Here is a 22,389-nt window from a genome sequence, read left to right as displayed (position 1 = left end):
TACATCTACACTTCTGGATTTTTGCTTGTTAACTGGAGTCTCTTGGATTTGTCTTCCTGGGCTGGCTTTGAACTGTAAACCTCAAATCTAAGCCTCTTGAGTAGCATTTTGTGTGTGTATGTGCCAGTCTTGAGGTTTAAACTCAGGGCCTGGGTGCTGTCCCTGAGCCACTTTGTGATCAAGGACAGTGCTTTACCAATTGAGCCACAGCACCACTTCTGGCCTTTTCTGAGTAGTTTATTGGAGGTAAGTCTCATGGACTCAGTCTCCTGAGCAGTTAAGATTACAACAAGTTGGGGCTGGGGATATAGCCTAGTGGCAAGAGTGCCTGCCTCGGATACACGAGGCCCTAGGTTCGATTCCCCAGCACCACATATACAGAAAATGGCCAGAAGCGGCGCTGTGGCTCAAGTGGCAGAGTGCTAGCCTTGAGCCGGAAGAAGCCAGGGACAGTGCTCAGGCCCTGAGTCCAAGGCCCAGGACTGGCCAAAAAAAAAAAAAAAAAAAAAAAAAAAAGATTACAACAAGCATGAGCCACCAGTGCCTGGCTTTAATGAAGCATTTTTAGGCAGACACTATTCTTACTTTATGGAATCTGAATTCCCACAGCACTCACACTCAGAACTGCCCTGCTATGTTGTTAGTTCTAACACATTGTCCAAGAACTGCCCCAAAGCAGTCTTCCTTTAGTAATGACACAGACATAAAATGACAGGGCCTTTTAGAGCTGGTTAACCCAGCAGTCCTGGGTGAGGAGAAGTCAGGCACTGACCCGCCACTCTTCTTGGTCTTGAGAACCATGTCTCTGTTGCATTGTGGGCACTTCCGGATGGGCTCTGGCATGGCTGGGTAGATCTCTTCTTGCTGCGCCACCTCTGCCCTTTCCCCAAAGTACTGGGACAAGGCCTCGTCCAATCTGAAGAAAAGGCAAAGACACCACCCAGCCAGCATCACTAGAAAGGTACTACAACACTCTCCTGCTTCCACAACACACACAAGCCTGAAAGCAGCTTGTCAGGTTGATGCAGATAGCAGAGGGTAGGGAGGAGATGGAGACCCCCACAGCCCTAGGCTCCCCTGACTCTTGGCTTGCAGTTATAGGCAAGATATAAAGCTGCATTGACCATATTCAATTCTAGCTAGTGTATTTCTTTTCAAAATTGGCAAAGGGGTAGTCTGATGGATAAAAAGAAAATCCTAAACTGTTACTTCCTACCATAAGCACAAACACATGTGGGAGTATTTTCTCCATACCAACCGTCCAGGGGACACCAGTTGGGTGTCCTGCCCCACCTAAGAGGCTATCTGTAACCAGAATGTGACCTTTGTATCTGACCAACTGGCTATAAATTGGCTTCCCATAATGGCTCTTTCCCTTCAAGTTTGACTTTTTTTGTGTGTGTGAGCCGATCTTCAGGCTTGAACTCAGGGCCTGAGTGCTATCCCTAAGCTTTTTTGCTCAAGGCCAGCACTCTACTACTCGAGCCACAGCTCCACTTCTGGTTTTGGGGTAGTTAATTAGTAAAAAGAGTCTCATTGACTGGCTTCAATCCAAGATCCTCAAACTCAGCCTCCTGAGAAGCTAGGATTACAGATAAGAGCCAGTGACACCCAGCTTTGATTTTCTAGAGCAGCTCACGTAACTTAGTAGTCAGATAGGGGAGATACACAGGGCAAGGCATGTGAGAGGGTGAGAACCACCTATACCTTCCCTGGACAAGCCATCCTCTAGGAATCCCTACATCTCCATTCTGCTATGTGGGAACTCTCAAATCCTGGGCTTTTATGGAGACTTCAACATTTAAGCATACCTGACAATGACCAATGGGCCATTGGAGATCAACTCATCCTTCAGCCCCTTCTCTCACTAGAGATGGGGAGTGTAGAGCTAAAAGTTTAAATCCTCTAACATTATGTTGGTTCCCTTGGCAACCAGCCTCCATCCTACAACTCATCAGGTGTCCCTTACCCCCACTGCATACTTTCCCTCTTCAGTCATCTGACTGGCAAAACAAAAGGACAATATCACTTTAAGAATTCCAGGGGGGGCAGGGCTGGGAATGTGGCTCACTGGTAGAATGCTCGCCTTCCATGTGCTGAGCCCTAGGTTCAATTCCTCAGTACCACATATATAGAAAAAGCTGGAAGTGGTGCTGTGGCTCAAGTGGTAAAGTGCTAGCCTTGAGTATAGAGAAGCTCCAGGACAGGGCCCAGGCCCTGCCCTGAGTTCAAGCCTCAGGACTGGCAAAAAAAGAAAGAGAAGTCCGCAAGATTCCATCTTCAATTAACCAGCAAAAATCTGGGCTGGAGGCATAGTTCAAGTGGTATAGTGCTAGCTGTGAGCAAGAAGGCTGAGTTTCAGCCACAGTGATAGCACAAAAACAAAAACAAAAAAATAAATATAAATAAAGAATTCCAAGGGTTTTAGGAGATAGGTGCCAGGAAATGAAGGCTAAATATCTAATATCACAGTATCACAGATAAAAAATGATCACCTATCAGCACTGCTTTAAAGACTTTAACAACAAGTTTTTCTTTGTTCCTATTTTTGTTTTCTTTTTATCTTATTTGTTCCTTTATCTGTCCTTGGAAGGATAAGTGGAGGCACAGAAATGGATAGACAAAGGGTGAACAAATGTAGCAGTGGTATTCACTAGACACTATGTTGAAAATCTTGTGGGTGGGGATGGGAGGGAAAAACTGGGAGAGAGCAAGGGAAGAGGTGACATTCAAAAATAAATGTACCCTTTTTTTTTTTTTTGCCAGTCCTGGGCCTTGGACTCAGGGCCTGAGCACTGTCCCTGGCCTCTTCCCGCTCAAGGCTAGCACTCTGCCACCTGAGCCACAGCGCTGCTTCTGGCCGCCTTCTGTATATGTGGTGCTGGGGAATCGAACCTAGGGCCCCGTGTATCCGAGGCAGGCACTCTTGCCACTAGGCCATATCCCCAGCCCTTTTTTTTTTTTTTTTTTGGCCAGTCCTGGGGCTTGGACTCAGGGCCTGAGCACTGTCCCTGGCTTCTTTTTTTGCTCAAGGCTAGCACTCGGCCACTTGAGCCACAGCGCCACTTCTGCCACTTCTGGCCATTTTCTGTATATGTGGTGCTGGGGAATTGAACCCAGGGCCTCATGTATATGAGGCAGGCACTCTTGCCACTAGGCCATATCCCCAGCCCCAAAAATAAATGTACTCTTTACCTGATTTATGTAACGGTAACCCCTTGGTATCTCACCTTTATTATAATAATTCAAGGCAGAATTAAATAATTATTTATTTATTTATGCATGCCAGTCCTGGGCCTTGGACTCAGGGCCTGAGCACTGTCCCTGGCTTCCTTTTGCTCAAGGCTAGCACTCTGTCACTTGAGCCACAGCGCCACTTCTGGCCGTTTTCTGTATATGTGGTGCTGGGGAATCAAACCCAGGGCCTCATGTATACGAGGCAAGCTCTCTTGCCACTAGGCCATATCCCCAGCCCCCAGAATTAAATTTTTAAAAAGCTGACATTTCTAAAGCTAACAACCTAGAGTAATTGAAGTTGATTGTTTTTTGTCGGTCCTGGGCACTGTCCTTGAGCTATTCAGCTCAAGGCTAGTATTTTACCACTTGAGCCACAGTGCCACTTCCAGTTTTCTGGTAGTTAAATGGAGTTAAGAGTCTCACAGCCTTTCCTGCCAGGGCTGGCTTTGAACCACGACCCTCAGATCTCAGCCTCCTGAGTAGCCAGGATTATAGGCATGAGCCACTGATGCCAGGCTAAGCTGACTGTTCTGATTTCTATACTGGCAAAGGTCTATAGAAAAGAATAAGCTAGGGGCTGGGGATATGGCCTAGTGGCAAGAGTGCCTGCCTCGTACACATGAGGCCCTGGGTTTGATTCCCCAGCACCACATATACAGAAAACGGCCAGAAGTGGCGCTGTGGCTCAAGTGGCAAGAGTGCTAGCCTTGAGCAAAAAGGAAGCCAGGGACAGTGCTCAGGCCCTGAGTCCAAGGCCCAGGACTGGCAAAAAAAAAAAAAAAAAAAAAAGAAAAGAATAAGCTAAACTATGAGGGAAAACCCCGAAAGGGGAAAGCCTATGAGACTAGCCCTTCCACAACAGGTTTCTGGTGAGGATGAGCCAGCAGGGTACAGGTCTGAAGTAATTATACCACCTAATTTCTGCTGAACCACCTCAGGCACACCCACTTCTTTTAGGGAACTGCTATGGCACACCTGATTTCTTAGGCAAGACAACAGGGTTTGGCACTTACTTCTTTGCCTTAGCCACTGCTTCAATGAAAACCTGCTTATATTTCTGAACTTGCTGCCTTAAAACCACAGATTTGTCCTTCTTGCCCTCACAGATCAACTTCAGATCAGCTTCCAGCTCAGCCCGGAGGTCAGGTTTAGACATCTCATAGCCCATAGAATCATAACCTGGAGGAAAAGAGCAGCACTGTGAGCTCCTGAGTGACACATAGGCTTCCCTGCTATCTACTGCAAGCTCCCTCCACTTTTACCTTCCACAAGTCCCATGCCCAGGTGACCAGGGAGGAATCGCTTGTCTGAGGTGAGCCCCACATACATCCGGGCTTTGATGGTTTCAATGTGTTCTGCGTGAGTGGCATCAGTACCTGGAAGCAATTTCCATTATTCTGAGGTGATACAGAGAGCAGCACACACACAGCTCATGGGTACCTCCAAGACTGAGATACTTCTGCCTGGACAGTTTGTGCTGTCTGCATTTACATCTATCTCATATAGGAACCCACAGGGGCAACCTCAACTCTCCCATTCCCTACTGCTTATCACAGCCATCAATTCCAGCTTTCTCCTTCTCCCTCATGGGTAGGGCCATGGCCGCACCCACAATACCTCCTCTGTATCACTCCTCTATTCTAACCATTCTAAGCTTCAGCCAAAGGGACCTTTTAACATGTAGCTGTGCTACTAGAGATATGAAACCAAGATTACAACAAAGCATCACTTCACAACAACTGGCCTGGGTACAACAGGATAGGTAACAAGTACTGGCAAAGATGTGAAGAAACTGCACTGTTGGTAGGAATGTACAATGGTGCAGGTACTAGAATAATTTACAGTCTCTAAAAATTGGCCTAGAAAGCCAAATGGGGTGGTAGATGCTTAGAATCCTAGCACTTAGAAAGCTAAGGCAGAAGGATCTTAAGTTTAAGGCCAGCCTGGATTATAGCAAGACTCTATCCCAAAAAAACCAAAAAGGAAAACCAAAAATTTGTACCTTCCTAGACCACTAGGCCTAGCAGCTCTTTCATAATTAGTTGGATATTCTTTTACTTTTGTGAAGGTGGTAGTGTTGTGGAACTCAGGTGCTCAACCACTAAGTCAAAAATACTCCTAGGCTTTTTCCATGGTTTGCTTATATACTTATTTGACTGATTAATTCATTCACTCACTCACTCTTTTACTGGCAGTACTGAGGGGTGTTTTTGCAAGTTCTGGGGATTGAACTCAGGGCCTGAGTGCTGTCCCTGACTTTTTTTGTTTTGTTGTTGTTGTTGTTGTTCAAGTCTAGTGCTTTACCACTTGAGCCAAAGCTCTACTTCCAGTTTATTGGTGGGTAATTAGAAATAAATCTCATGGCTGTCCTGCCTAGGCTGGCTTTGAACTGTGATCCTCAGATCTCAGCCTCTTGAGTAGCTAGGATTACAGGTATGAGCCACTGATGTCCAGCCAGCACTGAGGTTTGTGAACTCAGCTTTCTTGGCTGGTGTTCTAATACTCCAGCCCAGCTTGATGGTGGTTAACTAGAGCTAGAGTCTCATGAACTTTTTTTTTTTTTTTTTTTTTTTTTGCCAGTCCTGGGGCTTGAACTCAGGGCCTGAGCACTATCCCTGAGCTTCTTTTGCTCACGGCTAGTGTTATATAGTGAATTATCTGAGAAGCCACATATTGAAGGATCAAATCTTGGAAGTTTTTTCTTTTGTTTTGTTTTTGCCAGTCCTAGGGCTTGAACTGAAGGCATGATCACTGTCCCTGGCTTCTTTTTGCTCCAGGCTAGCACTCTACCACTTGAGCCATAGCACCACTTCTGGCCTTTTCTGTATATGTGGTAATCAGGAATCAAACCCAGGGCTTTATGTATACAAGGTAAGCACTCTACCACTATGCCAGATTCCCAGCCCCTCAAAATTTTAATTTTTTCACTTTATATTTCTGGGGTGTTGGAAACTTTTTATTTTTTGCCAGTCCTGGGCCTTGGACTCAGGGCCCGAGCACTGTCCCTGGCTTCTTCCTGCTCAAGGCTAGCACTCTGCCACTTGAGCCATAGCACCACTTCTGGCCTTTTTTATATATGTGGTGCTGAGGAATCAAACCCAGGGCTTCACATATACAAGGTGAGCACTCTTGCCACTAGGCCATATCCCCAGCCCCCTCATGAACTTTTTTTGCACAGACTGGTTTCAAACCACAATCCTGGGCTAGGGATATAGCCTAGTGGCAAGAGTGCCTGCCTTGGATACACGAGGCCCTAGGTTCGATTCCCCAGCACCACATATACAGAAAACGGCTAGAAGCGGCGCTGTGGCTCAAGTGGCGGAGTGCTAGCCTTGAGCAGGAAGAAGCCAGGGACAGTGCTCAGGCCCTGAGTCCAAGACCCAGGACTGGCCAAAAAAAAAAAAAAAAAAATCAAACCACAATCCTTCAGATCTCAGCCTCCTTAGAAGCTAAGATTACAGGCTGAGTCACTGTGCCCAGGTTTTCTCAGTACATACTTGTGTTGCCTGTCAACAAAGGCAAAAAAAAAAAAAAAGATGGCAACTGGGGAAAGCAAGGAGGGGGTGACATTATCTAAAAAATGAAATCTACCCATTACCTAGCATATGAAACAGTAAACCCTCTGGTATAACATCTTAAAAACAATAAAATTAGGAGCTGGGGATATGGCCTAGTGGCAAGAGTGCTTGCCTCATATACATGAGGCCCTGCGTTTGATTCCCCAGCACCACATATACAGAAAATGGCCAGAAGTGGCGCTGTGGCTCAAGTGGCAGAGTGCTAGCCTTGAGCAAAAAGAAGCCAGGGACAGTGCTCAGGCCCTGAGTCCAAGCCCCAGGACTGGTAAAAAAACAAAAACAAAAAAACAATAAAATTACACTTTTTTTGGGGGGGGAGTCAGTTATGGGGCTTGAATTCAGGGCCTGGGCGCTGTCCCTGAGCTCTTCAGCTCAAGGCTAGCACTCTACCACTTGAGCCACAGCACTAGGTCCAGTTTTCTGGCGGTTAATTGGAGATAAGAGTCTCACAAAGTCTTCTGCCCAGGCTGGCTTTGAACCACAATCCTCAGATCTCAGCCTCCTGAGTAGCTAGGATTATAGGTGTAAGCCACCAGCACCAAGCTAAATTATACATTTTTTTAAAAAAGTAGCCCAGCAATCCCACTCCTAGGTACATACCCAAGAATAACAAAACACTCCTATACAAACACAAAAGACTGTTCATAGCAGTACAGTTCTGAACAGATCAAAAGTATATATAATCCAACAGTCTATCAACTAACAAATGATGGCTGGGGGTGCGACTCGGTAGTAGAGTACTTGTATAGCATGCACAAGGCCCATGTCCCATCTCTAGCATAGCAGCACAAAAACCCCACATTGGCTGAGGTAAGTTCTCAACTGGGAGTTATGCCTCAAGTGGCTGAGCATCAGATGTGAGTAAAATAATCCAAATAAGCATGTGAGGCCTTGATTTCAAGCCCCAGTAATAGCACAAAAAAAAAAAAAAAAAGAGGGGAGGGAGAGATGGGACTATATCACCTGCACTGGGGAGACAGTGGCTGTTACACAGTACGTGCCTGAGCACCACAAGCTCCACACAAGCTACTGACCGATGCCATGCTTCTCCATGAGGGCGATGAGGTCAGCCTCAGTAAGCAGCTGCGGGGGACTGGTCTCTCCATCCACCATCTCCACAGTACTGGGCTGAAAGCGGGAGCCTTGCTCATAGAGAGGAAGGAGCTAGAGAGCAGCAAGTGCAAGGGTCAGATCATTCAGTCATCACACTCAGTTCATTCCTGTTCCATCATCAGGCGAAGGGGCTAGAGCATGAATATCTCCTTTTCCCATCCCCTTATCACCTTGTCACTCCAGTGATCATATGGATATACATCCAGGTAGTTTCGGGCCAGGATTATGAGGCCATGGGCCACAAAGCGTTCCTGAGCAATGTCTATCTCCACAGTGGTTTCCTGCCCCTGAGCATCCTGGGAGCAGCAAGCCAGAAAATGGCGAACAATGAACTCATACAGTCTTCGTTCATCTCCCTAAAGAAAAGGAAAGACATCTGAAACCCTTTGAACTGCACTTTTCAAGGTCAGCAGTACCAGTAAACTGGAGTTTCAACCTAACTTATACCATTGTCAGCCTGAAGTTCTTTTTTTTTTTGGCCAGTCCTGGGCCGTCAACTCAGGGCCTGAGCACTGTCCCTGGCTTCTTTTTTGCTCAAGGCTAGCACTCTGCCACTTGAGCCACAGCGCCACTTCTGGCCATTTTCTGTATATGTGGTGCTGAGGAATCAAACCCAGGGCCTCATGTATACGAGGCAAGCACTCTTGCCACTAGGCCATATTCCCAGCCCCCGAGCCTGAAGTTCTGCACAGAACAGGCCGAAGTGAGTCCAGACAGGTCCTTGGGGAAGATGATTTGTTTTGGCTGACATACCTCACCACTCTATAATCAGGCAGAGGTAAGCAAGGGAGACACCGGCGCCTCCAGCCTGGAAAGTGAGTCTTTGATGTGAACCCAAACAGAAATGAGATAAGAAGTACAGAAAATTAGCAAGAGACTCCCTAAATACAAGACTCACAGAGACGGGCTGAGGATATGGCCTAGTGGCAAGAGTGCTTGCCTCGTATACAGGAAGCCCTGGCTTCAATTCCTCAGCAACACATACATACAAATGGCCAGGAGTGGCGCTGTGGCTCAAGTGGCAGAGTGCTAGCCTTGAGCAAAAAGAAGTCAGGGACAGTGCTCAGGCCCTGAGTCCAAGCCCCAGGACTGGCAACAACAACAACAACAACAAAAGACTCACAGAGAAAGATTGCATCTACATGTATGCACTCCAGCAATGACTTTCTATCAATCAGTAAGCAAGGATTTAGTGAGATTCCTAGCAAAAGCACATGAAACATTTATACTCATATCTAGTAACTTCCCTCTCCAAGAATTCAAAGGAAAAAGATGTGTGGAAATGTTTATGTGTACACTATATGTTAGCTACAGTATATCACATACAGATAGAATGGAAATATTCTTACAAAAACACATTTGGCAAAATAAAGTATGATATATTTATGCAATTGTCATATGTCATACTTGGCAGTGAACTCTCCATCCTTCTACCTCAGGCTCCCAGCTGCTAGAATTGCAAATGTAACCAGGACTGTAATCCACTAGAACTGTAGACATGGCTCAAATGGTAAGAGTGCAAACCTAGTAACAGCATGCCTAGCTAGCAACCATTAGCAAGTTCAAGGCCAAGTTCAAACACTAATACTGCACAGACTTAAAAAATAGGGTTGGGAATATGGCCTAGTGGTAAAGTGCTTGCCTCGTTCATATACATGAAGGCCTGGGTTTGATTCCTCAGCACCACATATATAGAAAAAGCCGGCAGTGGTGCTGTGGCTCAAGTGGTAGGGTGCTAGCCTTGAGCAAAAAGAAGCCAGAGACAGTGCTCAGGCCCTGAGTTCAAGCCCCAGGACTAGCAAAAAACAAAACAAAATAAAAAAATAACAACCAAGTATATAGTGGCTGGCTGAGTTTAGAATTTTATTAGAATATTGTATGCATGTGTTGAAAATACGATTTGGCCAAGTATGAGTTTGAGACTGGCCTGAGCTACACAGTGATATTCTGTCTCAAAGAATAAAAAAAGAAGGAAAAAAAGTGTGGTTTTGGTGCTTGTTTGCCAAGTACAAGGCCCTACGTTCAAATCCTAGTACTGCACCAGCCCCAAAACAAGGACAAATAAAAGACATGGTTCTGAGTAGGGGGTATAGTTTTCAAAACAGAAAGAATATGTTACTAAAAGAAGACTTAAAAATTTTTTTTTTGCCAGTCCTGGGGCGTGAACTCAGGGCTTGAGTACTGTCTCTAGCTTCTTTCTGCTCAAGGCTAGCACTCTATCACTTGAGCTACAGAGCCACTTCTGGCTTTTTCTATATATGTGGTACTGAGGAATCGAACCCGGGGCTTCATGAATGCAAGGCAAGCACTCTACCACTAGGCCATATTCCCAACTCAAGAAGAAAAGCTTTGTTTATATATACTCTTAGCTGCAGACTTCAGACAAGCATAAACAGCTGCAGCCCTGGTGGTACTCATTCCCCAGCTGAGAAAATGACTGAAATACTGAGACATCCTTGTAGAGCTTGTGGTGACTGCTTTGGAACTGGAAGGAAGCTATGAGGCTTGCTGTGGGGCTGGCTGCTTTGTCTGAATGAGGGACCAATGAAGTGAAGTTGACCAAGTAGGGCCAACCATGGGGGTCTTTGTGAAAGCCAGGGAAAGACTGGAATAAAATTTTAATTTTTATTTTTTGTGCCCATCCTGGGGCTTGAACTCAGGACCTGTGCAGTGTTTTTGACCTTCTTTTATTCAAGGCTAGTGTTCTATCAATTGAGCCACAGCTCCATTTCAGAAATCCAGCTTTTAGTGGTTAAAGTTAGGCATTTTGTGGAGTTTCCTGCCCAAGCTGACTTTGAACCATGATCCTCAGATCTCAGCTTCCTGAGTAGCCAGGCTTACAGGAGGCATGAGCCTCGCTTTGGAATAAAATTTTGAGACTGATCTCTTTCTTGCCACAGAAGAAATAGTTCAGTATTACTTATTTAAATCAGAAAACATTTAGGCCAGATTTAAATTCTACTACTAACCCATCAGAATCTGCTCCTGGTTCCAACAGGCATCACATCAAGAGAAACCAACCTGTAAGTTGCTGGTGTATTTGGTGGGGTGAATAGGAGGATGAGCTTGGTCAGACTTGTTCCCATTGCGTGGGTTGGGGCCACCCCTCTCCAGAATGCTTTGGGCAAAGGCCCCCCAGTGTGGATCAGAAGTCTGCTGTTCTACCAGTGCCATCAGGTTTAAGTCTTTGGGAAAAATGTTCGTTTCTGTTCGGGGATAGCTGATGTACCTAAAAGAGAGGGAAATGAAAGAAAATCACTAGGCTCTTATCTTGGTCTGTTATAACTCGAATTTCCAGGTAACATTCGCAATCATCCATCTGCTACTGCTAACTCAACTAAAAACCACCTCTGTCTCAGGCAGAGAAAAGTAAGACATGGAAGCCCTTTAAGGGTAAGGAACAGTAGACTCTTCTGCTAGGACAAAGGAGATGGGAAAGAGAAAGCAAAGTGAAGGATAAAGGCCCAGAACTCTGCATCAAACTCATGGCCTGGACATATCACTGGCTTCTCTGAGTTAGTCTGACACAAAGACTGTGTGATATATTAGCTCATTGGGCAGACAGTTCCAACAATGTATGCTCTTGTAATGTTTCTTAAAGCATCTGAAAAACAATGGCATCAAACAAAGCTATTAACAAAGATTCTATATATGTTTATGCATATGTATATGGTGTGTGTTGGTACTAGGGCTTGAACTAAGGGCTCAGGCAGTCCCTTAGCTTCTTGGCTTCCCCCACTTGAATCACAGCTCTACTCCTGACTTTTTGGTGGTTACTTGGAAATAAGAATCTCATGAACTTTCTTCCCTGGCTGGCCTTGAATTGTGATCCTCAGATTTCAGTTTCACGGATACATATGATTATATGCATACACCATTGGTGCCTAGAACACATAATTTAAATTTTATCTACTGGCTTCTAAGGATGATTCTCACAGGCAAAGAACTAAAGGTGCCCTCTTATACCTGTCTTTCCAGGGCTCAAGGGAAGAAGTCCGGAGTGGTTAAGAGTTTTGGGGGCTGGAGATGTAGCTCAATGGTAGTGCTTACTTGGCATGTGCCAGACCTTGGATGGATTCAAGTCCCAGTACTGTGGGTTTTTTCTCTAGGCTCTTATATTCAAATGCCTTATCTATCAGAGCTTGGGTGTTATCTATAGTTTGTGTTTCTACATAGCTCTATTTCTCCTTTTCTTTTCTTTCTCTCTCCTCCCTCCCTTCCTCCCTCCCCCCCCACCTTCCATGTATATTCATGTGTATGTGTACATGTTCTAGTATTGGGACTTGAACCCAGGGCCTGTACCCTAACTTAGCTTTTTCTGATCAAGGTTAGTGCTCTACCACTTGAGCCACACTTCCATTTCCAAGCTATTTTATTTTATTTTTTGCCAGTCCTGGGCCTTGGACTCAGGGCCTGAGCACTGTCCCTGGCTTTTTGCTCAAGGATAGCACTCTTCCACTTGAGCCACAGTGCCACTTCCAGCCTTTTCTGTTTATGTGGTAATGAGGAATCAAACCCAGTGCTTCATGTATACAAGGCAAGCACTCTTGCCACTCCAGTCCCTCCAAGCTATTTTATATCCTAATAAAGATGCATTGAATTCTGCCAAATCCAAATGATTTACCCTTGAGTATAGAGCTTTTCAGCAATCCGCATAGTTTCTTTAGCATTTATTCTCAACTTGCGAGAAGCCAGTTTCTCCAGCTCCTGTTAAGAAGATAAAGAGGCATTTTACAATGCAGCATGTGAGATGGTAAGACACAAGCATCTAATCCATCTTCAGGCAGACCTAGCCATCATCATGCCAGCTGTGGCCTTCAGTCCAAGATGAAAAGAATGGCAGATTACAGCCAGTGGTTTTCAGACACTAATACTCAGCTGAATCAGCTGGGAGAAAATCAGATTCACGGCCCAAACACTGGGGAATCATGTGATAGAGGAGAGAGGCTGAAATCTGCTTTTTGTTTTCGACAGTTTTACTACATAGCCCTTAGTAGCTTAGGATTATAGGCATGAGCCATCAGTACCTGGCTTGCAGTATTGCTCTTAGTTATGAAACCTGCAACTTTTTTTGTGTGTATTTGTGTGGGGGGCGGGGAGTAGTAGGGACTGAACTCAAGCCTTGAGCTTGCTAACCAGGTATTCTTCCACGTGAGCTATGTACTCAGCCCCTCTCTTGATTTAGTTTTGAGATAGGGTCTTTTCTACTCAGGCTGGCCTTAGACAGAGATATCCACCTCCCAAGTAGCTGGAATTACAGGTGTCAGCCACCAGCCAACTGAAGTTTTTTGTTTGTTTGTTCTGGTCTTCAGGCTTAAACTCAAGGCTGGACACTAGCCTTGAGCACTAGGCTAGTGCTGTATCACTTAAGCCACAGCTCCACTTTCAGCTTCCCCCCCCCCTTTTTTTTTAAAGTTAATTGGAGATAACAGTCTTATAGACTATCCTACCTGTCCTGGCTTTGAACTGGAACCTTCAGATCTCAACCTCCTGAGCAGCTAGGCAGCTAGCTAGGCTTACAGGCATGAGTCACCAGCACCTGACTGCTAAAGTCTGCATTTTAACAAGCAGCTGAACATATTGACCAAATGCAGGCAGTCTGAGAACCACCCTCTGGGAACTACTCAAGTCCTGGAAAGCTCCCCTGGGTAATGAAAAGAATCCTCTGAGGCCTATTATAGGGCATAACCTGCTGTTCTTTTCTGTTGACTACATGCCAAAACGTATTTTAACCTGTGAGGGAAAAAAAATCACATTATGTTGAGCTGGAAGTATAGTTTAGTGTTAAGAGTGCTTGGCTAGTAAATAATTACATGGAAAAAACAAGCTACTTCAATTGGAACATACATATAAATATGGGAAGAAAAGACATTAAAATGTTAGTAATTATGTAAAGAAGGCAAGATTATGGAATTTGTGTTTCTTTTTGTTTCCCAAATCTCATATAATGTAGTTATACTGCCTTTGTTAACCTGAAGAACAAGAAAGTACTACAGAGGCAAGCAGGCGCGGGTTAGGTCCTAGGTGCTCTGGTATGTGTGTTTGCAATGAGTGGTCTTCCTTCACTAGGACACTGTACAAAGTATAACCCAGCCCCAACAGCAGGAAGTAATGCACTTCAGCACCTAGAACATACCACAGTGTCCAATGCTTGAGGCCTCCACTTGCTCTTTGGCTTAGACTTTACCTCCACCACAGTTGCCATGGGATCCTAAAAAGTCAAGATAGCAAAGCCCCATTAAGCTAGGGTGTTGTCACCTTCAGCGAGCCTGCCTCAGCTCCTGCTCATCATTCCAGATAACATGTAGCACAGCCCAGGAGAGTACCCCATGACATGTCACTTGCGGCTGGCCAGCACCATACACACATACACGCAAATCAGGATAATGTAGTTAAAATTGGAAAAATCAGCTGGGCACTGGTGGCTCACACTTGTTATCCTAGCTATTTAAGGAGGCTGAAATCTAAGGATCACTATTCAAAGCCAGCCCAGGCAGGAAAGTCAATGAGACTCTTTTTTTTTTTTGGCCAGTCCTGGGCCTTGGACTCAGGGCCTGAGCACCGTCCCTGGCTTCTTCCCGCTCAAGGCTAGCACTCTGCCACCTGAGCCACAGCGCCCCTTCTGGCCATTTTCCATATATGTGGTGCTGGGGAATCAAACCGAGAGCTTCATGTGTAGGAGGCAAGCACTCTTGCCACTAGGCCATATTCCCAGCCCTTCAATGAGACTCTTATCTCCAATTAACTACCAGAAAACTGGAAGTGGTGCTGAGGCTCAAAGTGGTAGAGCGCTAGCCTTGAGCAAAAAGAGATCAGGGACAGCCCCCAGGGTCTGAGTTCAAGCCCCAAGACCAATAAAAACAAAGGAAAGATTACATAATACAAGCTGGAAAACTAATCTTAAAATCAACTTCACAAGTTTTAAGTGAACAAGGAGCTTGGTTTAAGTGATTTACTAATGATAATACTTGCAGATCACAATCCACGTTTCATCTCCCCAACGTACTGGAGATCAGCTACTCCTTTCAAGTTCAGAGCAGGCCATTGCTCTGCATTCCCACTACAGCTGTAGCACTGCAGATTGGACCAAAGGCCTCAGACTTTGTCTTGAGTCATGCAAGTCCCAAGCCCTTTTGTTTATTTTGTTTCGGACAGGTTCTCTCCAACTCTGCCTGGACTGGTCTTGAACTCTTTTGTTTCCATCTCTTGAGTAGCTGGGATTATAGGTATGAGTCACCATGCCTAGATCAGGTTTTTAGATAGAAAGTGCCATGTGCAAGGGCTACAGGTAGTACTGGGTTGAAGTGAGTGAACAAACGGGGTGACTCTTGGAAGGTAGCAGAGTTTGCAAAAGGAATATAGTTACATTGGGATCCAACTTGGTGGCTAGTACTCTGCCACTCACTGGTGCTCATGTTTCTCTGAGCAAGTTCTTTCTAGCTTTCTTCTCTGTAGAATGAGGATAGTATTACTGCTCTCACAGGGTTAGGATTAAACAAAGTAACATGTAACAAGAGTATTTTGGAGGCTAAGGTAGAAGGATTGTAAATTTTGTGATAGTTCCAGAGCTTGAACTTTGTGCCTCCTACACTTGCTTGGTGTTTTTTGCTCATAGCTGGTGCTCTACCACTTGTATGACATCTCTGTTCTAGCTTTTTTGCTGATTAATTTGATAAGTGTCTTGCCAACTTTTCTGCCCAGCTTGGCTTTGAATCATAATCCTAAGATCTCAGCTTCCTGAGTGGTTATGATTACACACAGGAACCACTGGTGTCTAGCAGGACTGTAAATCTGAGGCCATCCTGTACTATATGTCACGTCTTTACCTCAAAAACAACAAGAGGCTGGGCATGCGGCTTATTGGCTGAGTGCTTGCCTAAAATGCATGAAGTCCTGGGTTCCATTCCTCAGTACCACATGAACAGAAAAAGCCAGAAGGGGCTGGGGATATGGCCTAGTGGCAAGAGTGCTTGCCTCATATACATGAGGCCCTGGGTTCGATTCCCCAGCACCACATATACAGAAAATGGCCAGAAGTGGCGCTGTGGCTCAAGTGGCAGAGTGCTAGCCTTGAGTAAAAGAAGCTCAAGACAGTGCCCAGGCCCTGAGTTCAAGCTCCAAGACTGGCAAAAAACAAAACAAAACAAACAACAACAACCACCACAATAGAAAAAACATTCCTCTTACCAAAGTAGTAACAAACATGCTAGAAGCATACCATGAACTTGTATCAACTTTGAGCTCTCTGATTTTACTCAGGCACCACTGTATGCAGCCCCTGGTTACAGCATACAAGCTAGTGGTGGATATAAGAAGTAGATCACAAAGTGAGGGTCAGGATCACGAGTCTTATGTGCTTTCACATGCCTTTATCATCTTTTTGTGCTGGTACCAGGGCTTGAACTGAAGGCCTCACATTCTTGCTTACTTACCGCTAGTGCTCTACCACTTGAGCCATGATCTAGCCTACTTTCTGATATTTAATTAGAGATGATGTCTCATGGACTTTTCTGTCTAGACTGGCTTCAAACTGCAATCCTTCAGATCTCAGATTACTGCATAGCTAGGATGATAAACATGAGCCATCACCACCTGGCTTCAGTGCTATTTTCTTGAGGTTCCAAAAAATGATGTCCTGAGATGCAAACTTAGGACAATATAGCTCAGTGGGAGGATGGGACTGAATGAGCTCTGCCAAAAGAAAAGGCAAGGCTGGGGAAGGATACAGAAGTCTTGAGCAGTGAAATTGCAGAGGACTCCTTACCTCCATACATAACTGGTAGAGGACAAGACAAGCTGTGTGGTTAAAGAGACGATGCCTTTTCCAGTTGAATTCTACAGTACCATCTCTGTGATCATGAGTTACTATATTGGGGAGAGACAAACAGAAAGGCTGTCTCAGAGAAAACACATGACAGAAAAAGGTATATTACAGTGAAAAACAAAGGACTATGAAACAAAGAGGAGTTTTAGATAAATAAGGAAATTTAAGTAGATTCTGAATATTGTAATGGGGTAGGATAAAGGGTAGCAAAAACAAAACAAACAACAACACACACACATATTTAATTACTATAACACTCTACAGTCCCCACTTTTATCCTGGGCCTGGAGGTCTCACGTCATATATAACATCCCTTCAACCTTACCTTTAATTCTTTTTTGTTTCAATTGTTATTATAAAGGTGGTTTATAGAGTGGCTATAGTTACATAAGTCAGGTAATTAGTACGTTTCTTTTTAGACAAGTGTTACTCCTTCCTTCCATCTCTCCCAGTTTTTCCCTCCCATGCCCAACCACAAGTTGTATAGCTCATTTTCCATATAGTGTATGTAGTTTAATGAGTACCACTGTTGCATTTGGTTTCCCTTTGTTCCTCCATTTCTGTACTTACCTTTAATTCTGTGAAAGATTTCTGGTACAAAAGTCTGAATGGCTTTGAACCTCTCTACCACGAACCCCAGTGTTGGGAATTGGCAGCTGCCATAGCTGATAAGCTGCTCTGCCAGTACCTCAGGAAAAATCTTCTGAAGCCGTAGGGTCTGGAACCTAGTGAAGGCAGCTCCTGAAAAATTAGGGACGAGAAAGTGATAAGATGATAAAAATCAGTTTAAATGTACCACACAGGCAATGAGAAGGCATACTGGCTCCTTACCAATCCTCAGGTCTAGCTCTTGCCTCACATCCACAGCATCACTCACTTTCTGATCAGGCTCAGTGAGGTTTTCACAGGCCCTCCTGACAGCACGGGGTGTGATCTCAGAGAAACGAGCTCTCAACACCTGTAGACTGGGCTTCACTGCAGAACACGGTGGGAGAGGGGAGATTGAAAATGATCAAAGTACACTTTATACGTGAATAAAAATGTCATAATGAGCCAGGCACCAGTGGTTCACACCTATAGTCCTAGCTACTCAGGAGGCTGAGATCTGAGGATCCTGGTTCAAAGCCAACAAAGGCAGGAAAAGTATATGAGACTTTTATCTCTAATAAACTACTCAGAAAAAGCTGGAAGTGGCACTATGGCTCAAGTGGTAGAGCGCTAGCCTTGAATACAGAGAGGCTAAGGGACAGCACCCAGGGCCTGAGTTCAAACCCCAGGACTGACCAAAAAAAACAAAAAAAAACACGAAACCCATTGTTTTGTACAATTAATGTATGCTAAAAATGGAGAAAAAAGAAGGAAATATTGTGCAGACATAAGGAGGGAGTAGAGGAAGATACAAAATACAAATGAATGGTTGGTCAAATAACTTAAACTTAATCCAGGTGAAGAATGTTATGTGTGTTTTTTACAATCTTACTACAATTTATTTATTTTTGTCAGTTGTGGGACTTCAACTCTGGGCCTGGGCACTGTCCCTGAGCCCTTCAGCTTAAGGCTAGTGCTCTACCACTTGAGCTACAGTGCCACTTGTTTTTCTGGTGGTTAATTGGAGATAAGTTTCATGGATTTTCCTGCCTGGGTGGCTTCCATGATCCTCATATCTCAGACTCCTAAGTTAGCTAGGATTCCAGGTGTGAGCCACTGGCGCCCAGCTACAATTTCTTTTTAAGTGTGAAATTTCCAATTAAGTCTAAAAATGGTTAAAATGATCATTAGTTGAGGACAGAGTGTGTATTCCCAAAATATAAGGCCACAAATAAAATTTTGTGTGTGTTTGTGCTGGTCCAAGGTTTTGAACTCAGGGAGGGCCTGCTCACTGTCCCTGCGCTTTTGGGCTCAAAGCTAGCACTCTACCACTTGAGCCATAGCTCCACTTCTGGGTTTTTGGTGTTTAGGTGGGGATAAGAGTCTCACAAACTTTCCTGCCTGGGTTGGTTTCTAACCTGGATCCTCAGATCTCAGCCTCCTGAGTAGCTAGGATTACAGGAATGAGACATCATTGCCCACCTACAAATAAAAAAGCTTAAACTAATTACCAAAATCTCCTGTCAATTAAAGGATCCTGTGGGGAGATTTCATGCTTCTTCAGTAAAGAATATAGGACTTACACGTTGTCCTTGAAGGCTAATACATTTGTTTATAAAAGCCAGTAGTTCCTTTTAAAGAACCACTTATGGAAACAGCAAACGTGCCTTAGAGCCAGAGAATGGCTTGTTTCCCACTTCCTCTAATTACATGCAACTACTGACATTATTTGAGTCATTTAAGTTCACTTCATATTATATATACATATACACAATACATATATATATAACTCTATATGACATGTAAGTGTAACACTGTGATCTATCTATCAATCTCTATAAATGTAACATTATATATACAAATGTAACATGGTAGAGTAATCCTGGGGATAGAATCTAAAGCCTCATGCAGGCTAGGCAAGCCATATCCCTAGCTCTGTTATTTATTAAAAACAAGCATTATACAAAGCATATAGAAAGTTTAAAATATCAACATTTTAGAATTCTTCTATACTTATGGTATATAAATTTTCTTAACAATACACATAGATTATGTGTGTGTGTATGTCTACTTTACTTACTTATAGACAGAGTATTACAATGTGGCCCAGGCTAGTCTTGCATTCACTATGGTCCGCCTCAGCCTCCTAATCACTGGGATTACAGGTATGCAACAGCACACCCAGTTTAATTACCTTTTTGTCCTTTGGGGAGGATGGGGTAAAGGAGGGTCCTGGTACTGGAGCTTGAACTTAGGACCATGTGCCCTCACTTGGCTTTTTTTACACATGGCTAGCTCAATACCACTTGAGTCACACCTCCACCTCTGGCATTTTGCTGGTTAATTGGAGATGAAGTCTCACGGACTTTTCTTTTTTTTTTTTTTCTCTTCAAATTTTTATTATCAAACTGATGTACAGAGGTTAAAGTTTCATACATTAGGCATTGGATACATTTCTTGTACTGTGTGTTACCTTGTTCCTCATACCCCTTTCCCTCCTCCCCCTTCCCCCCCCAGGTGTTCAGTTCACTTACACCAGTTTTGCAAGTATAGACTTTTCTACCTAGACTATCTTCAAACTGATTTACCAGCATCTAGCAATAATCTTTTTTCCCCCCTGCAGTGATCAGAATTAAACCCAGTGTCTTGTGCATGCTAGGCAAGCACTATGCCACTGAACTGCCTCTCTAGCTTCTTTTTCTCATTTATCAATTCATAAATTTTAAATATAACATTTTACTTGCTGAATCACTTATTTCTCACAGTAGCCCTAGGAAGCAGGTCCAATGAGCCTGACATTACAGATGAGGAAGCAGAGGTTCTGGAGGGTTCAATCGTTTGCTCCAAGAAACAGGGAATGTGACTTGCAAATGGATTCAGGAAGGGAGCATGTGTGGAAGGACCTCTGCCACAGCCCACTTGTGTAGACATACAGAAAAAAAGGTCTATTTACAGCTCTCAAAGTGGAGAAGCTCAGCAATAGCAACTTACCAGCTTTGCACACATGGATAATCTCAAACCCAATGTTTTCACCTTCTCTGTCACAGTCAGTCCAGATCACTAGGGCCTGGCACTGCTTTATCTCTCGTTCTAGAGTTTTCTAAAGTTAAAAGGCAAAGAGCAGTGAGAACAGAATCCAGAGCAACTACTTGACACTTCTACACTAAAGAGATCTGACAGGGGATTAGTGCTGTTCTTGGAGTGTTCCAGCTTCGTGAGGGAAAAAAAAAAGCAACACTGCTCTTATTAGCACAACCCTCAAGACCTCCAAGTAGGCAGCTAGAGAACTGGAGTTTAATACGTCATTAATATGAAACTCACAACTCAGCTACACCCTTCTACCTTGAGTGGTTCTGATTATGGGCTGGTTAAAAAGTTGACTGCATTAAGTGTGGTCCCAAGAAAGCTTCCCAGTTAGCAGTGAACTGACTCTAGATGCTAGAAACTAACAATTTACTGTCAATCAATAAGTTAAACTTTGTAGTTTCTTTAGCCTACCTAGGGATGAGATAAGGGCCACTAGAACAATACTTATTCCTAGGATTTAGTAAAATCAACTACTACTCATAAAAAAGGCTTTTTATTCCCTTGGATAGTTCAAAAAGCCTCATTTATACAACATATGAGAATAAGAAATCCAAGTTCAAGGTATGAAAAACAAATCATGCAGATGGGAATTTGTGGGTGTTCAGTGCCATATCTTCCTACCTTGATGTCTACAAAATTGTCCGGGCAGTACTTTTCAATTTCTGCTTCAAAGAGGACAAGTGGGTTGCAGCTCTGCCTAGAAAAGAAAACCAAAAAGAGCCTCAGCTTGCAATGTGATGGAGAATTATTTATAATAATGAGAATGTGCCAAGTGTTGGTGGTTCATGCCGATAATCCTAGCTACTCAGGAGGCTGAGATGTGAGGATTGTGGTGGTTCGAAGTCAGCTCAGATAGAAAAGTCCTTGTGAGACTCTTATCTTCAATTAACCACTCAAAAGCCAGAAGTAGCTCTGTGGCTCAAGTGGTAGAGGGCTAGCCTTGAGCACAAAGAGGCTCAGGGACAGTACCTAGTCCTTGAGTTCAAGCCCCACAACTGACAAACTAAAAAAAAAACAAAAGAGAGAGAATGCACAGCTCCAGTGGGTTGATACGTGAACCCCCCACAGAAAAAAAGGAAAAGGAAGCCAATATAGTCCCTGCTTTTTGAGAGGCTGAGATGGGAGGACCGCTTGAGTCCAGGAATTTGAGGTCAACCTAGGCAATATTGGAGATTCAAACTGGGTCTCTCTCACATACACAAAAAAAGCTGCATACCTGAAATCCCAGCACTTGTGAGGCTTAGGCAGACAGGAGGATTGGAAATGCAAGACCAGCCTGGGCTATATAGCAAGACTTTGTCTAAAACAACAACAAAACCCCACCCCAAAACAAAAATACATGGGTTGGAGGCATGGCTCAGTGATAGGGTGGCTGTCTAGATAAGTACAAGGCCCTGAGTTCAAACTCCAGTTGTATCAAAATCAATCATTAACTAAGAACATTTAAACTAAGAACATTAACTAAGAACAGTAAAAAACAAAAACCCACATCAGAGGACTAAAAGTAAATTGCAAAAGTTCTACACAACCCACTGTGAACTCTGCCAAGACTTTCCTATAACCCCTTCATACCCATCTACAACAGCACCTGCAACGTACCACCTGTAAAAGGTCTATTCTGGGAGAACATCTAAAAGTGGTTTATTCCAAAGATACTATAAAGACTTACAATGGATCAGATAATCTTGAGTCATCTTAGTATTACAAATGACATGCCTGCAATACCTTTAACATTTTTCTCAAATTATTATAATAATTAGAAGCCCTTCACCTGCAAATTGTACTCACCATTTTCGAAACTGCATCTGGAAATCATGAGCCAGCAAATGTCCAGAAACTGAGGTCATTACCATGGTAACATTCTGAATAATAACAAAATACAACTTACTATATACTTTGAACCCTGAGTTACTTTTTGTATTTTTTTAAATTGTATTTTGTCTTTTCTTTTTTGGTACTGAG

The 22,389-nt window shown here is 43.9% G+C and overlaps 1 protein-coding gene across 1 annotated transcript in view; it reads right to left on the bottom strand.

Moving 5' to 3' along the window:
- Positions 1-22,389, bottom strand: part of Top3a (DNA topoisomerase III alpha) — a 33,428-nt gene that overhangs the window by 5,427 nt on the left and 5,612 nt on the right. The window contains exons 3-16 of the mRNA XM_048366680.1: positions 22,216-22,289; positions 21,049-21,124; positions 20,332-20,440; positions 17,584-17,727; positions 17,323-17,493; positions 16,693-16,793; positions 14,065-14,139; positions 12,553-12,635; positions 10,950-11,157; positions 8,099-8,284; positions 7,850-7,979; positions 4,500-4,613; positions 4,251-4,416; positions 773-916 (exon numbers count right to left, since the gene is read on the bottom strand). Coding sequence (XP_048222637.1) covers positions 773-916; positions 4,251-4,416; positions 4,500-4,613; positions 7,850-7,979; positions 8,099-8,284; positions 10,950-11,157; positions 12,553-12,635; positions 14,065-14,139; positions 16,693-16,793; positions 17,323-17,493; positions 17,584-17,727; positions 20,332-20,440; positions 21,049-21,124; positions 22,216-22,289 — 1,781 coding nt within the window. The remainder of the gene's footprint in view (positions 1-772; positions 917-4,250; positions 4,417-4,499; positions 4,614-7,849; positions 7,980-8,098; positions 8,285-10,949; positions 11,158-12,552; positions 12,636-14,064; positions 14,140-16,692; positions 16,794-17,322; positions 17,494-17,583; positions 17,728-20,331; positions 20,441-21,048; positions 21,125-22,215; positions 22,290-22,389) is intronic.

Source organism: Perognathus longimembris, chromosome 17 (genome assembly GCF_023159225.1).
Source record: "Perognathus longimembris pacificus isolate PPM17 chromosome 17, ASM2315922v1, whole genome shotgun sequence".
Taxonomy (NCBI): Eukaryota; Metazoa; Chordata; class Mammalia; order Rodentia; family Heteromyidae; genus Perognathus; species Perognathus longimembris.
The sequence above is the reverse complement of the archived record's forward strand: the minus strand, read 5'-3'. Positions and strand labels throughout refer to the sequence as shown.